Here is a 17706-nt window from a genome sequence, read left to right on the forward strand (position 1 = left end):
AAAGGGACTGATGCTTTGCAGAGGAACATAAATGTTTACAATTAGTGTGGCCTATTGGCTGGGGCCTTTATGCAAGGTCTGGCTGGACTGCAACGCAAAAACTGCCAAACTCTCTTGTCATCTCTTTCAGTCGCACTCATTCCCAAGCTGGTTGTACAAAACAGAAGTTCATTTGGCAAAATGCGGTCCAGGACATTTTCACGGGACCAAATGAGGTTCAGTGAGTTCCTCCACACTCAATTCTCCACTAAAATTAGTGGTGTCGTGGCGCCATCTACAGGACAGAAGAGCCTCGCGGCTGTGAACCAGCAGAGGTCGCTATCCAATAAGTTAACTATTGAACAGCGAGCTCAATGATTTCACTGGCACCGGAAGCTTTGCAAGCAAGATGACATAAAACCAAGACAGTGGTCTTGTGTAACTGCACGTTTTGTAAGTAATTTCTTAGTCATGTTCGCCTCGACACTCGGTTTAATGTACCCACCATCACACAGACAGCATTTATAACGCAGTTACTACCTGTCGCATGATTTTTTTTGTCCGTGAGTAGTTTAAGTGAAGCCGAGCAGGCAGAGCTGCACAGCTGATGATGTTCTGCTCACTATTAGCTTAGCAGGCTAACGTTAGCTCAGCCACGTAAACAATGGAAAGCAGGGAGACATACCTTAATGTTTCTAACTCAACTTTATATGACCCGCTATAAGGAAAGCTAACTAATCGCTGCCTGAAGTGCTTTCTTTGGATAGAAGAGCAGGTATTATTAGAAATAACTGTTAAATATCTGTTTTCCCTCTAGTTTACAATTTAACGTTAAGTAACGTTAGCGTGTAAGGACGTTATCTAACGTTATTTAGGTCTTCATTACCTTTAATGTTATCTAAGTAACGCTAATCCAGCGATAAGTAATCATTTCGGTGTGTAGTTTAACGTCAGCTCCCAGCTTTAGGAAACCAAAAATAATGTTATTGTTTTGTCCAGCACTGTCAGAGCTGAGCAGAGAGATGGATCTAACTGACCACACTGTCTGTTTGACATCTGGTTGACCCCCAGACTGTCTGTCTACACCTGCATCATGCCAGTAGACGGTTCAGAGGACCAAGTGCCCTCCTCCCTCTCCAGCCCAGCTAGTGCTGCTCTTACCCCGGGAGGGACAGAGGAGGATGGAGCTGCTGGGGGATCAGCAGTTTGCTCTCAGGGCTCTGAGGCTGCTGCAGCCTATCCAACCAACACTGGACCTGGGGAGGGCAACAGCGGTGAGCAATTAACTTTATGAATAAGTTTGATATCTTTTTACTGTAAACACAAAGATAAAGAATCAGTCCTTGCCTGTCTATGTCTTAATTTATTGTCATCTGCGGTGTTTTTAGGTGTCAAGAAGTCTGGAGCCATGCTGCAGATCGACCGCCAGCGCATCCAAGCAGCATCTGCCAGCTCTGGGGCTGATGAACTGCAGGGTCTTGGTGTGGCTGTCTACGACCAGGATGTCCTGGAGCAAGGTGTCCTGCTGCAAGTGGACGAGGCGATCCAGGAGGCCAGTCAGGCTGCTGCTAAAGCTGAGGCGGAGAAGGAGTACCAGTCTGTGCTAGATGATGTCAGGTAAAGGACAATAACTGTATTAACTGTTTTTTTTTTCTTGCCACACATATCTGTGTATGAAGTGTTCCTATGAACGTCCTTCAGTCTCTTTTTCCTCAGTCAGAAGTTACTTTTACTTTTTCAGTAGCAGTGGTACAAAGTTCCACCCATCTTTTTCTATTGGCTGGTGCCATGGTTGAGCTTTTGCCCTCATCAGAATTTTAATATATAAAAGGCTTCTCTTGTCTAACAAAAACAATATGTTTTGTGATCTTAAATGGATCACTAAGGAAGCTTAGATGAGGAAAACATACAATAAATGTACAACAGATGCTGCCAATTTCTACAGTTGCCTCCCAGGAAGCTTGTTTTTTGTTAGAAAACCAGAACCAACCTTAAGAGGGCTGATGAATCTTAATCTATGTAATTGTTTTTCCTTTTAGGTCTGTTACAGCATCTCTGAAGCATATCAACAAGATCATTGAGCAGCTGTCCCCATATGCTGCCTCAAGTAAAGACATCTGTAGGAAGATCGAATCTGTCAAAAGACAGAAAGAGAATAAGGTAAAATACGATGATCGACAAATCTATAAGTTAAAATTACATTGTTTACATGATTATGTCATAATAGTGTTATACTGATGATGACAATGAAAATGCCTTTTGGTTCAGGAGAAACAGCTCAAGAAAGTTAGAGCTAAACAGAAGCGACTTCAGGCCATTCTGGGAGGAGAGGACACACAAAGGGTGGAAGCTGAGCTTTTGGCAGAGGATGATGGAGAGGAAGGTGAGGTGACTTTATTATTAACATTTGATTTCTTTTAAATGTATTGACAAAAACATTGTTCTATGGTCTAATCCTTAATGGGCTGAATCAACAAAGTCACATAATGCAAAACAAGTGCTGCTGCACAGCTTTCTAAAGCCAGGATCATGTTTAGCACTGCCCAAAATGTATCAAAACAAAGCAGAGAATTAATACCTGTTGTAATTAAGGTGGCTAAGAAAGTTATTCCGTGGCATTCCTCATTTTAGGAATTGTCAGAGAACATTGTAATTAAAGGCTTAAATACATATTTGGTGGTTGAGTAATGCACTCTGCTGTTATGTCTGTGTGAAATATCAAAGTGTTCATACATGTTACATCTTGAGTAGATTCTTTCTCTGACACACCCTCACCAAAATATGTCTATATGTCAACTATAGAGTTGGCTGAAAGATGTGTGCTGTATTTAGAAAAATGTCACAAAATTTTGCAAAACATTTTCACATTGATGTGTCCACTGACGTTTTGCAGCACACAACTGGGTTACAATTAGTTTTGAAATATTTTTCTCTGGTTGAACATTATTTTGCTGCCCAGCACTGTTTAGTGTTTTCAGCAGTCTTTGAGATCTGCTTGCTCCTTTTTGGTGGGTGTGTCGGAGGTGAATACATCCACTGTGGAAATTAGTGATGTACACGAATACTGAAGCCTTCCGCACAGCCGTCAATACACCATGCAGTGCCTTTTTCTATGTTCTCCAAGATTTATTTTATAACCAAACTGCATAAATTTGCTGCAGTAACAGCAACTGATACCAGCACTTTGCAACAGGATGTCCAGTACTTCACATACTCAGTTTGAAATACATAATGTTATGTTTTGGTAGGGCCAGACATAAACATAAACCAGACCGAAAACACTGTCCTTGACATCACTCATTAGAGCAAAATATTTACAAGTTGCAGCCTACAGAGTGCAGTGTAGCAGCAGCCTTCTGCTAAATGTGATTCAGTGCTGATTTAATGATCACTCAAAAATTGTTGTACACCAGCTCTTTATTAAAAGCTTGAAAAAACACATTTAAATATAGCTGCATACTATGTACGCTGTGGAGTTTTGTTGTAACCGAAAAGTGTTGGTTTCTCACCAAATTATATTGTGTGTACCTAACAGATGTATTCAATGCATTTCCTTATTTAAACCTGCTTGCACACTTGCATTTTCATGCTCATGCACGTGCACAAGATGCAAACAAAATGGGGACTTGCTAATCAAAACATTTCTCTATGGTGTTAGTCGTGGTAAAAAAAAAAAAAAAACCTTGATACTTGATAATGGTACTATCCTTTATCTAACCCTGCGTGTTGTGTGTGGTACCAGAGGCCGGGCCGTCGACGCTGGGCAGCATGCTCATGCCAGCTCAGGAGACGGAATGGGAGGAGCTTATCCGAACAGGACAAATGACTCCTTTTGGAACGCGAATCCCGCAGAAGGAGGTTAAGAAGGAACCTCGAAAACTGATGCTTGCTGAGGACTCAGCCTTTGATCAGTACTTGGCTGACCAAGCCAAGTTGGCCACTGAGAGGAAGAGAGTACCTCTTCTGAAGAAGAGGAGCTCTGGACTGAGTCCTGATGGGAAGGCCAAAGGAAAAACAAACAGAATTGGTTCCTCTTCCAAGGATAAAAAAATGCAAAAGCGCATGCGAAAGCTCCAAATAACTGCTCTGAAGGCCCATCCTAAGGCTCGACCCAAGACTGAGCCACAGCTCCCTAAGCCAAAGAGGAAGCGTCACGCTGAGGGAGAGGAGACAGACAGCGAGGGCTCCGAGTACCTGCCCAGTGATGAAGGCATAAATCCTGAACAAGAGGAAAGAGAAGCCATGGAGGAGGGCTTTGGGGAGGAGGATGATGAAGAGTATGAGTTGAAACCATACAAGAGAAAGATTGAAAGAAAGGGGAGGAAGAAAGTAAAGAAAAAGGAGGAGAGTGAGGAAGAATACTGCCCTGAGAGTTCAGACGAAGAGGAGGATGTGAAGAGCAAAAAGAAAAACTTCAAAGATGACGGAGATGTGGAGTACTACAGACAACGAATAAGGTATTATCATTGTACTATCTGCTATAAACGTGTTATCATTTTTTGTTATTTTTGTTATTTCCCCAATTTAACATAAATCAGGCAACTGTAAATATTTATAGTGTGTTTACAGTTTGTGAACTGTAGGTTTGTTGTGAGTCTCGGTTTGATGCAAAGGTGCAAAAGTTTCGTCTTTCTCTTCAGAGAATGCAGACAACCGTGCCCGTAAATGACATGCTCAATAAACACCAGATTGAGCCTTTAAGTTTGCACAACATTTGTAATGGCAGTGGTGCAAATGTGCCATTGTTATTCCCTTTAGTTAAAGAGAAAAGCAGTTGGTTTCTGCTGGCTCCATAGTGCAGAAGGAGAGCTAATCCCAGATGAGATTGGCAGCTGTTTCTTGACTAAGCAAATTCACTCCCTGCTCTTCTTCTCTCTCTGCTCTCACACTGGCCTAATTATCCTCCTGCACATGGTTTTATACACTCACTCACTCTAATGCTCAAATTAATGGAAGAGCAGCCCTAATGAGATTTCATATTTATAGCTGCCAAATAAATTGTGTTGGCATGTGTCCTTTTTCTACACTACAATGATTGAATGTCAATTCAACAGCATAGACACGGCATGGATGGTGAGGCTAGCTTATGTGAGGAATGATATTATTAGAGCGGGCAGTATTTGTAGTTGGGTGGGGGGTGGAGTGGGGGCAGAAAAGTGTAATTAACTGAACCAATGCTTAGTCTTGACTTAATTAGAGAGTGTGGTCTCCCAGGCCCAGCTAAAGGACCAGTTTCATGGCAGGGTGACAGGACCAGGCCCAAATGAAGATGGATTCTTATCCTCTCCACCTCACACCTTTCTGGGGAACTCGCACTACTAATTGTCTGTATCAATCTTAATTTGCTGCGCGACGACTGTGCCTCTAACTGCCCTTTCTCCTGCACTATTAAAACTGTTCTCCTTTACATTTCCCTTTTTGCTAGAGATGTTCCACCGCTCAAGGGAAATACCAACAACTCAAAACATTTGCCATCCTTTCACCTGTGTAGGCAAGTCTTAAAATAAATCACTGTGGGTAAATGGAAAATCCATCCATCCATTCTCTATACCCGCCCTGTTATGGGTTGCATGGAGCTGGAGCTATCCCAGCATGCATCGGGTGTAAGGTCGGGTAGACAGTCAAGTCATGAAACATGAAACAGAGTTCACTTAACATTTCTCACTCTTTTGGAGCATAATGTTAGATAACAGGAAAAGGCTGTAGTAAGGCCTGTGCCGGAGCTGTCTGTGCTATAACTTCATCAGTATACACTCATTTTCTTACTAGGAGATGGAAGCGACAGCGGCTTCGAGAAAGGGAGGAGAGGAGGGAAAGAGGCGAAGAGCTCACAGATGACAGTGATGCGGAGTTTGACGAAGGCTTCAAAGTGCCTGGTTTCCTGTGGAAAAAACTGTACAAGTAAGTTTATAATGAAGCGTTTAGATTTATCTCAACTATCCATACAGTCAGTTGCAAATGTTTTCTACTGTCAACTAAGGAAGTGATAGTAATTGACTAATAGCTGTCAAACATTTAGTGTATAAAAATCTGTGCACTTTGTGTCCTTTGTTATCTTAGTCTACAACACCCACTGCGCTTAACAACCCGTTGTGAAATTATACTGACTAGCCAAGATTATTTAATCAGGACGCCATAAACTTCATTCATTTACTGCTACTGTACTACTGCTTCTTCTGCTACTATAGGTCACAAGTTGTCATTTGTAAAAAAAAATCTGTTTGTCATACTGTTGTTTTAAAACTAACTGTGTAAACTAACTGTGAATAACTGTGGCATCACTTGAAGCTTAGTTTAGTCGATAAACGTAGGTTTGGAAAGCCAACCTCTAATTTCTAATATCAATTATGCCTCTTGACTGGCCTTGTCTTTCTCAAACTACCACATTTGTCATCATGTATCAGAAATGATGTGCTTTTTTTGCCTGGATTTGATAATATAATAATAATATATTAATCACTGCCACACGTTATTCCTGTAGCTGGTAGGGATTAGGAACTGTGTGGATGCTTACTGACAAGCATAATTGAACCATATTTTAGTTCATATACGGTCTGATTACTGGGATTCACCCTCCTGTGTGTGCTTTTGGATGTCCATAGTTGCTTGTGTGCATGAGTTTTCAAGTTTTTGCACGCGTGTGTTTCACATGATCAGGTACCAGCAGACAGGTGTGCGGTGGATGTGGGAACTCCACTGTCAGCAAGCAGGCGGCATCCTGGGAGACGAGATGGGATTGGGTAAAACCATCCAGATCATCAGCTTTCTGGCTGGACTGAGCTACAGCAAACTGAGGACCAGAGGATCCAACTACAGGTGCACATACGCAAACACACACATGCACACAATCTGTGGCCAGAGACTGTGTGTCTGTATGGTATGAATATTTGATTAGGTGGATTTCTGCTTGAGAGTGTTCATCTGAATTATTAAACATGTTTCAATTATCAGACTCTTCACTTTCTTACTGCAGACATCAGAGAAAACACTGACACTGTTTGTGTGTGTGCATTTGAGAGAACGTGTCTTAGAGTAGAGCGAGTCTTTTCATGAACACTTGTAAGGGATTTTGGACTCATGAAATGGGGGTGGAGCAAGCGTGGGACAACTGATGAACTGTGGAAAACATGACGCAGTGATGATAGTCTGGTTTTACTGCACAAACACTCATGCATTTAGTAGGTGGAGCTTCCCTGATGGTCAATACTCTGTCTACTATAGTCGCCCACAAATTGATTGCTTGCAAACTCAATTATGGCCCGGTATCAATAGCTTCCACAAGGCAGAAGTTCATACCAGCCCATTAGTATATCTTAATGTGTGTGTGTGTGTGTGTGTGTGTGTGTGTGTTTTGGGTTGCCATGCACCTTCTTTTGAGTCATTTATAAAGCAAAAAGAGTGATCACTGGAGTTAGCCTTTAAAGTAAGATCATCCTTGTGCACAGTCATCAGCTTCCTCATCATGTCTGAATGCATCACACATTATATATGCACATTTTCATATTTTTACTTCCTGGAAAATGTCTGTATCTTACATAATTTGGTACAGAAATGATGTAATGTAATTTGCTAATGAAATTTGTTGAGGTTATCTCTTTAATGAACCCTGAACTCCCTCGTTTAAAGATTTAAATCGCAGGTTTGGGATTAAACAACTCTCTACTGTGTGTGTTTGGTTGTAGGTATGCTGGTCTGGGTCCCACAGTCATTGTGTGTCCGGCTACAGTCATGCACCAGTGGGTGAAGGAGTTCCATACCTGGTGGCCTCCTTTCAGAGTGGCTGTTCTGCATGAAACTGGCTCCTTCACCAGCAACAAGGTAAATGTGTGTTTTCTCTGTGTTGGATTTTCATATTCGTTATTGAACTAGAAAGTTTTCTACAGGGTATTTTTTTCCTCTGGGGGGCACCAGAGGTCTGTTAACGCACTATGAGCTCCTCAGACCACATAGGAGGAGATGCTCTAATTCAATACTTTTTAAAAGTACAAGATACCACAGATGGTTAGGAATTCCTCAGACAAAGAACGTACCTGATAAATGTTTGTGTCTCTGTTTTTTCTGTTGCAGGAAAAACTGATTCCAGAGATAGCGGCATGTCATGGTATCCTGATTACCTCATATTCAGCGGTGAGGAACATGTTGGATAGCCTGCAACGCTATGATTGGCACTATATTATACTGGATGAGGGACACAAGATCAGGAATCCGAATGCTGGAGTTACCACAGCCTGCAAACAGGTATTGTTTCACACACAGACACATGTCTGCACACACAATTTCAACCACAACACTAGCCAGATCCAGTCAGTAGTAATGACCATTGCTTGTTTTCCTACCTTCAGAACATTAAACTTAATGAAACATCATATCATAATTTAGGAATATATCTTACATTCTTCTTTCTCTGTCTAGTTTCGCACTCCCCACAGGTTCATCCTGTCAGGCTCTCCTATGCAGAACAATTTGAAGGAGCTGTGGTCTCTGTTTGACTTTGTCTTCCCCGGCAAACTGGGTACCTTGCCTGTCTTCATGGAGCAGTTCTCGGTGCCGATCACCATGGGAGGATACAGCAATGCCTCACCTGTGCAGGTACTGGAACACACACAGAAATGCACAACCAGGATTTAGTTCAAATTCTGCTCCTGAATTTGTCCTCTCACTCAGGAACCAGGTGTATTGCATGATTTGGGCATTAGGGCAAACACCTTACAAGTAATCCCATAACCATAGCACAGAGAGGGAGCAATGAAGGACTGAAGTGTCACTTGACAACAACAGTCACACACATGCACAGTTTTGGAGAGGGAGATGAAAGTAAGACAGAGAGAGATAGTGGAGCAACAGAGCCATTAAGTGCAGTGCAGGATAATGTAGGTCCATGCAAAGGAACTTCAGTACATCCCTAGTGAGTGTGAGAGAGGGAGAGGCTAAAGTGGAGAGCCAGTGAGCTAAATTGTAGCCCTTTGTCATTAGTGTCCAATCGTTAATAACCCACTGACTGTATGGATTTAATTATTTAAGCTGGCTATTGATGCTTCTTCCGCTGTCGATAATAAAAACCTTTACTAATTATTAATGTTATTAAATGGTCAGAGAAGGCTAAGCTCTGCTGCCTTATCCTCTTCTTGAAATTCTCAGTGCAGCAAAGCAGGCCCTCAGATGATGTGTGTACAACTAGATGTACATAAAAACATCTATGGGAGAGGTGGGGCTGAGTGAGTGTGTGGATGTGGGATCCATTACCCAAGCCCGCGTTTACACCCCCATGTGAATCCACTCAGTATCATCTGCTGCCCTACTCACCTTCACTTCCACTCTGACCTCCATTGAGCCCTAAATCCCACCCTGTTATTGTCCCCTCCAGCTTTGCCGAGGGTTTCTTTGATCTCTCTGTGGACCCCCAGTGGGTTAATGTTTTAAGAGCTAACTGGCCTTTAGCGCTGACTCTGGATAAGGTGTAGCAGGCCATTTGCAATGGGGCTCCTAGTGTGGGGAAGGACCACGTGTTTCTCACGATCCCCCTCTGTTTCCAAAGGAGCAGGCCAGTAGTACTGATGAAAGAGGAAGGCTCCGTCCCTCGAGACCAAGAGCACTCTGATCAATGTTTAATGGCTCGCACTGCTGAAAGGGACAGCAACATGAGGGAGGTGATGAGAGAGCGGAAGAGGGGCTAAACGGCAATCATGCCTCAGGAAACATCCACACTGACAGGTGTGAGTGTTGATGTGATTGTTTGACAGGTTGAGCTGAATGTTGCTTTTGTTTTTTCGGCAGTTTGTTTGTGCTAAATGGTTTACTTGTTAATTTTCAGGTCCAGACGGCATTTAAGTGCGCATGTGTGCTGCGGGACACCATAAATCCTTACCTCCTCCGAAGAATGAAGGCAGACGTCAAGGCCAACCTCTCCTTACCTGACAAAAATGAACAGGTATTCATCATACTGTAAGACATTTGACCCTGTTCCGTCGAAGTATTGAACAGTCTCTCCTGCCTGGATCTCTTAGCTGGGGAGGTGTTTTATCTGATTGGATGTGACTGCATGTGCCACGTCTAAGGACTATTTGATGAATGTGCATGGCCTTTGTCAGGTGAAGCCAGCTAATAAAGTCCTAGTAAAGTAAAAGGAGCAGGTATTTATTAAGGTGGCCGGTCTCCAGTCTGTCCTCGCGGCTGACGCTGGTTGACTCCTCAGTCCACCTCAGCTCATTAAGTCAGTCCCTCAGGACAGTGAGGCTCCAAAAAACACATTGCTTCCCTCTTAATTTCTCTTCTCACACACAGCACTTCATCAAGGGGCTTTAAAGGGGGGTGTTCACTGCTCATTACACACTCTTACACTGCCCTGTGTATCTCTGTGTGTGTGTGTGTGTGTGTGTGTGTGTGTGTGTGTGTGTGTGTGTGTGTGTGTGTGTGTGTGTGTGTATAGGTTTTGTTTTGTAGATTAACAGAGGAACAGCGGGAGGTGTATCAGAGCTTCTTAGATTCCAAAGAGGTCTACCAGATACTTAACGGGGACATGCAGGTAAGGTTTATTTTATGCTTTGTCCATTTAGGCTATGTTGTGTTGACTCAAGTTGCATTATAAGGACAAGGAGGGCACGACTCTCTGCCAAGGAGAAGACTTCCAGGAACAAGACGAGCCTTATTCATTATTTAACCCCCCAACTGATGAATTTCAGTTCATCGTTCACAAGCATATGCGCATGTTTTCATGCACTCTACTATACTTAAGACTTCAAGGTGTTGATCTTTCATTTTTCCGCACTGTAAATTTTATTAAACCCCTAATAGCTTGACTTTAGTAGTCTTTTAAGATGCTCCCTTTTGAGGAGGTTGTACAGTTGCTGTTCTCACATTAGCCAGACCCCGGAGAGAGAGACTCGACCATTTATCACCACTGACCAAATGGACGTGGTTGGAGAGCCAGGAGTGACCACAGCAGATTGGACATATTCAGTGGTCACTCTCAGTCCATTAACCACCATTACTAATGCAGTGACCATAGGGCCTTCATCAAGAAACACGGCCTTTATTGTCCGTAAATAAATTATGTAACTCATGCCTGTAGGCTAAATTAAATATGTTTATTTGTTTAAAAGTGCAAAAAAATGCAGAAAAATCCTAAATTCTAAGATTTTTATAACATTCACCTGTCACCAGTACCGGTCCATTTGAGAACCTGTGCACCCCTTCTTTTTGCGTTGTTTAGGTATTCTCAGGTTTGATAGCGCTGCGTAAGATCTGTAACCACCCGGACCTTTTCTCGGGTGGCCCCCGGATGTTGAGGGGAATCCCAGAGGACCAACTGACTGAAGAGGAACACTTCGGCTATTGGAAACGATCCGGCAAGCTGATGGTTGTGGAGTCACTGCTGCGTCTCTGGTTCAAACAAGGCCACAGAGTCCTCCTCTTCACGCAGTCTAGACAGGTTAGGAACACGTTGCTCTGACTTTCTGAGTTACTCATCGATCACTGCTCTAAAATAGCAGTTAATTTACAAATAAGAACATATTTTTACTCTTAATTGTATTGGGTCTTTGTATAGGCAAGACATGTCATTTCTTCACTGGTTTATTGTCATTATCACTTTGTAATTGTTTCTGTATTTACTGTTGCTTTCCTATGACCCATGGGCCTGTAAAATTGGTGTGTGTGTGTGTGTGTGTGTGTGTGTGTGTGTGTGTGTGTGTGTGACAGAGAGGGAGAGAGAGAGTATGTGAGAGAGGCCCCAGCTGTTGCAGTCAATAGCAATGAGATTATACCTCAGAGGGAACCTGAGACCCTCCCTGTCAGTATCTCTGTCCATGTAATATTAATCTGCTTTAATCCTTTTAGAGATAATCCAAACTCCAGCCCCTCTTTTTTTTTTTTCCCTCACTCTGTTTTTCTCCCTGCCTTCCTTTTCTCCTCACCTCTCTGTCATCTTCCTTCCTTCCCAGATGTTGGACATCTTGGAGGTGTTTGTGAGAGAGAATAACTACACATACCTAAAAATGGATGGCACTACCACAATAGCCTCCCGACAGCCCCTCATCGCTCGCTACAACGAGGTGAGGATTAGTCATCCCTAATGGCCCTGAGTGTTTCCCTCGAAAATCCTGTCCTGAGGGACCAAATGTTTCAGTGGAACCCTGTTCAGCCTGAGGTGGAAACACTAATTGATGCCAATCTGTTGTTTAAACTGGATGTACCTTATTGTCTTTGTATCAAAATAAAGATACATGAGTGTATCACAAAGTATAATGATTACCATTATTACTATTTATCATGAACTGTCTCCAGTGTCTACAATCTAGATTTTAAATTGGAACTAATTAGCTGTTATTACACTTTCTGATTGCTGGTGAAATTGCATGATAAAAGTAGAATTTAATGTCTTATAATCTAATGCAAAATCACAGCAAAATGTAAAATTTTATTGTCAATAAAAAATGACTTCATACTACCCCGTAGGGATAATAAAATAGCTAAAAACTGAGTCTAGACTGAGCTATATTTCTATATAGGGTTTAACGGAATATTTAAAAATACTGCCCCTATTTAATCTTTTAAATTTTATCTATAGATTATTCCTCAAAGTGATAATCAAAAGGAGTATAAAATTGTGGACATTTATTTTGACAGTTGTTTTTTCCCTTTGTCTTTTTTTTTTTTTTTTTGCAGGAAAAATCCATTTTTATCTTCTTGTTGACCACTAAAGTTGGAGGCCTGGGAGTCAATCTGACTGGAGCCAATAGAGTCATCATCTATGACCCAGACTGGAACCCCAGTACCGACACACAGGTAAATAACATTTACTAAGTCCATTATTTATAATAGATTTTTATTGTTGTCACTTGTGGAGCTGCATTATTTGTACACTAAAATTACATTTATTGCCAGTTGGAAACCAGCTTTTCCTGCTGCTTGTTCATCATGAAATTAAAAACACCTTGAGTGTGTGCTTCATATTATCTTTATCATTTATTTTAATGTGTGTTGTTGTTCATAGGCACGGGAGCGGGCATGGAGGATTGGTCAGAAGCAGCAAGTGACGATCTACAGACTGCTGACTGCAGGAACCATCGAAGAGAAAATCTACCACAGGTCAGACAACATCTCTAACTATTTTTTTCCCTAATGTTTGGCTGTGAACGCTTTTTCATACATGATAGTCAATCCCAGAACTCCATAAAAAGAGGTAAAGAAATCCATTAGTGGGAATTGTGTTGTTGCTTTCTCTCACGCCTTCCACTTTAGTTGCCTTTTCCATCGACTTCACACATTCAGGAATATTGGTAATGACATGACTAATTGCTCACATCACTGCTGTTTTACTACTTGCTCTATCCCATTTCTCAGTAATTGAAAAGCTTTCTTGCATTATTAAATGGCCAATGTAGGACTTCTAAACTGTTGCTCTGTTTGGTTTGGGTCTGTAAAGTGCTTTCAAAAAGCAAGTTAGAAGAACTGCAGGGATTCTATTTTGATACCTACAAAAGTGAGGTTAACTAATTTTCTCATCCATCAGCCAAACTACTCTTTGTTGACAGAGGATCATTGTTGCCTGCTGAGGTAAAATAGCAAATTACACACAAGAATATAATGCTGTGTTTTATCTTTTGTAATTCAGGCAAATTTTCAAACAGTTCCTGACCAACCGTGTATTAAAGGACCCCAAACAAAGACGGTTTTTTAAGTCTAACGACATCTATGAGCTCTTCACTCTGTCTGACCCAAATGGAGCTGAAGGAACAGAGACCAGCGCCATATTTGCAGGTCTGCAGGTTTTTCTTTTTGTTTGTCCATTTTGCACTTACCAGAAAACACTTTTTACTGTCCAATTATTAGATTATTTGAATCTTTTGCAAAAAAAAAAAAAAGTTTAAAGAAATTCACCTCAGAAGTTTTGTTCTGATTTTCATTACAGGTACAGGCTCTGATGTCAAGGCACCCAAGAAACCTGCTAGACCAAGGCCATCAAACACTGTAAACCACAGCGGCCAAACACTCAAACACTCCACAGCCAACCAGAACGAAACATCTGCAGACAACAAACATTCCTCAACAAACATTCCCGCATTAAGAGATGGAAACACCTCGCCTTGCAGTAAAAACTCTCAGGGTAAACCAGCTGTTCCAACGGTTATTCAAAGCACCAACCGACATGGCCTGGATGTAGAGCCAAATATATCAGCAAATACACAACATGCAGGACAAAATAACAGAGACTGGGGTGGAGTGAAACCAGCAGTCAAAACCTCAAACACACCCAGTTCTCACCAAAACAGAGACAAAGACTCTGCCCTGACCAGCCCACAGAAACACAGGGAAAAGAGGAAGCACTGCGACTCAGCTGACTCAGATAGACACAAACATAAGAAACGTAAACACTCCAGGGATGCTCGTTTCGAGGGCCAGCGCATCTCTCACTTGGTGAAGAAAAGGGACTACAAGAAAGCGGAGAGTGAAGACGAGGCCGGGGACCAGAAGAAATCAGACGATTATGTTTTGGCAAAGCTCTTCAAGAAATCTGGTAGGCTTTTGTGCACAATGATTTATTTAATAATTCAGACAAAATTATTCATTTTCTTGTTGACTTTTTTTTTTTTTTTTGGCCATTGACTTTCCTTCCTTGTTTTTTTTTTTTTTTTTTTTCAGGTATCCACAGCGTGATGCAGCATGACACCATCATGGAGTCCTCTAATCCTGACTATGTTCTGGTGGAGGCAGAAGCAAACAGAGTGGCCAAAGATGCCCTGAAAGCCCTTAAAGTTTCTCGTCAGCAGTGCAGGCTTGCCTTCAATAGAGCTCCTCCACCACCTGCAAGGTACGCAGTCTCTCAATCACAGTCTGAGGCTGCTGAGAGCTTCACTAATCTCATTTATCACAAACAATTTTTCCCTCTTGTGCTCTCCAGGAAACGGTTTGGACAGAAGAAGAATTCTCTCCTGGTTACACCTTCTGTTCAGTCAGTCCCTACTCCGAACAAATGCAAGGTAACCGCGGTATTGTTATTAAGATTTTAGCGTTACGACAGGTGTTATATATTTATGAAGCCATGTTGTTTAAATTGATCTGTTTCTCTGTCTAGGATGCTGCTATTGTAAATAAGCCTATATCAAAGAAGCCTGGTTCAGGGGCTCATTTCAGCGGGGAGGGAGCAGAAACTGACTCCAGCTCCGCCCCCCTCTCCTCCTCCTCCCTGCTGGCTACGATGAGAGCCCGTAATCACCTCAGCTTGCCCTCCAGCCAAAGAGAAGAAGAGGAGGAAGAGGCTGGCTCCCCCCCAGCTCCACCCACTGAGCACGATGAGCTGTTGGTGGATCTGCGCAACTTTGTAGCGTTCCAGGCGCATGTGGACGGACAGGCCAGCACACATGAAGTACTGGAGTACTTCAAACCGAGGCTGACCCAGGAACAGGCGCCGGTCTTCAGAGAGCTGCTCAGGAGTGTCTGTGACTTTCATAGAACCTCCGGTCAGGAGGGGATCTGGAGACTGAAGGAGCGCTTTCGCTGAATGAAAGCAGAGGGTTAACTGATCTTTGATGTATCTTTGAGTCCTTGTTAGCTATGAGTCTGTAGATTCAAACCCACAATATATTTTTGTTGTTTTGTTTGTTTGTTTTTTTTGTTACCTTTTGCCAAATGAGATGTGTTTTCTCACAATAATTTGTCAGCCACACTGGAGCAAAATGGGTAATTTTCACATCATTACAGTGTTTTATTGAAGGACCATATTGTTAGAGTCATTTTACAGAACAGCGGGTTGGCTGATAAACTCAGATTATTAGTTAATCAGTTAACTAAGTCTTGAAGAGAAAAATTGTTACAATGTCATATTTATTTCACCTGCATGTGAGTTGGGTTTATTTTTGTGCTTGTCCAAGCACTTTTTGCAATTACTTGTGTTTCTGTTTCTGTTTGTACCTGGTTATACTTGAATTTACTTGTTTCATATTTACCTGAAAGTTAAAACTGTATTAGCCTGAGTAATAATTTACACAGAGATACGTGTCTACCTTAACTGCCTCACTGGTAACAGATTTTGTAATGTGGTTCTGTAAAATAAAATTTGGGGAGTAGTATGTCATTTTGTAAAAAATAAAATCAACATAGACTTTGGTAGATTTTGTAATGACTGACATTTCTTTTATGGACAAATATGCAGATGGTGGGGAGAAGGACTTTAAATGTTATTGAACTGACCTAATGTACCTCCAATGAAATATTGGCAAAAGCTGAGTCATTTAGCTGTCATGTTTCATATTTTTTTCATATTTAAAGTACACTGTGCTGTTTTGCATACATTGTATGCAATAAACCTCTGTAACTACTTGTTTTTTCGTTTGGTTTTTTGAAACCTACACAGGAGCAGAGGAAGGACTATTGAATTTGTACGAAACACTGTTATAAATAATAACATTTTAAAGTAGCTGATTAGCCAATAAATGCAGATTACTGAGTAACAAAGCAACATCTTTCCACCTATTTTACCAATTTCTATAAAGAGTTGTTTTATATAATTTCAAAGTGCCTGTCCTAGAATGAGTTTTACCTGAGTGGAAGTGTGATGCTGACCAAGGTCCTGAAATGTCCTGCAGATAACAATAGAAATCGAGCGCACATGAATCTGAAATAGGCAAAAACCTAGTTAGTCTTTCCTTGTAAAATTAATCCGAACCAACGAACATGAGACTATAATTTCATTTCGCCATTTAACCAATCATCCGAGGATGGGAGAGGAAAGGCGCTGACAGGAAGCAGATGCACACACTTCAGGCCTGCACTCCTGTCAGGGTTGTCTAGACCAAGTATTGGGATAAAGTTATCAACCGTTATTTGATTTCAATTTTCTCCACGCACCTCGCCGAGGTCATAATAACAACTTTATTTTCAGTGGTGCATAAATTAATTACGCGCATTTAATAACTAAAATATCATTATATTCCCCCTTTAATAACATAAACGCTGCACGCCAGGGAAACCCTTAATAGCGCGGGGCCCTGTAACTGGCCATTATCCGCCTGTAATGATATTACAGAACCAATTACGCGCCATTAGAAGGGATTTTCTGCACTTTATGTGGTTTAGTCCAATCCCGCACTCCTCTTCTAAATTTCAGCTGCTTCTCGAAGCCTCATTTTGCCTCCACCTCAGAGACGCATGGCGTCTGCGCTCTGCCGTCCCAGATGCGCTTTAAAACTAATTGAAAGGGTCCCGCAGCAGATCATTTATCTGAGGAAGCGAAATAAATCGCAGGACCCCTTGCTGTGAACAAAATCAAAAATTTGGCCTTGTGAGTGTTCTACATGCCCAACCCCTTGTAAAGTGGACCCCCTAACACACCCTGACGAGCAATTAACCCACCCGACAGTCAATCTAAAACCCAAAAGCAGTCATCCTCCTTTTTTTAATATGAAAGAACCAAATAAAAAGTGCAGCGGGTATGTGTGCGTGTTTATGCTCAGGGAATATGCTTGACTCTGGAATAACAATCACTTGTGATGATTTTTTTTGGCACCAGAGCAGAGCTGCCGTTTGCCACCCTGGGTATATTTGCCCTCTCTTTCTCTCTTTTTCTCTCTGTCTCTGACACACACAAACATACATACACATACACACACACACACACACACACACACACACACACACACACACACACACACACACACACACACACTCACTCACTCACACAAACACACACACACATCAGGGGTTCGGGGTGAGAGAGACAAAGCCGTGATA

General features: G+C 41.9%; 1 protein-coding gene across 2 annotated transcripts; it reads left to right on the forward strand.

Moving 5' to 3' along the window:
• The first annotated feature begins 346 nt into the window (after positions 1–346).
• Positions 347–16294, forward strand: ercc6 (excision repair cross-complementation group 6). Of its 2 annotated transcripts, none has more exons than XM_044373291.1 (22): positions 347–432; positions 1051–1253; positions 1368–1596; positions 2019–2139; positions 2248–2362; positions 3722–4436; positions 5749–5880; positions 6637–6795; positions 7662–7797; positions 8047–8217; positions 8392–8568; positions 9791–9907; positions 10406–10501; positions 11189–11407; positions 11919–12029; positions 12643–12762; positions 12971–13065; positions 13592–13737; positions 13889–14494; positions 14620–14788; positions 14879–14957; positions 15053–16294. In XM_044373291.1, the coding sequence occupies exons 2-22, from the start codon at positions 1073–1075 to the stop codon at positions 15476–15478; spliced, it is 4320 nt and encodes a 1439-aa protein (XP_044229226.1). In that variant the 5' UTR covers positions 347–432; positions 1051–1072; the 3' UTR covers positions 15479–16294. The 2 variants fall into 2 exon arrangements, with proteins under 2 accessions (XP_044229226.1, XP_044229225.1); XM_044373290.1 differs by lacking the exon at positions 347–432 and adding an exon at positions 457–754.
• Positions 16295–17706: the final 1412 nt, after the last annotated feature.

Source organism: Thunnus albacares, chromosome 14 (assembly GCF_914725855.1).
Source record: "Thunnus albacares chromosome 14, fThuAlb1.1, whole genome shotgun sequence".
In the NCBI taxonomy this organism is placed as follows: Eukaryota; Metazoa; Chordata; class Actinopteri; order Scombriformes; family Scombridae; genus Thunnus; species Thunnus albacares.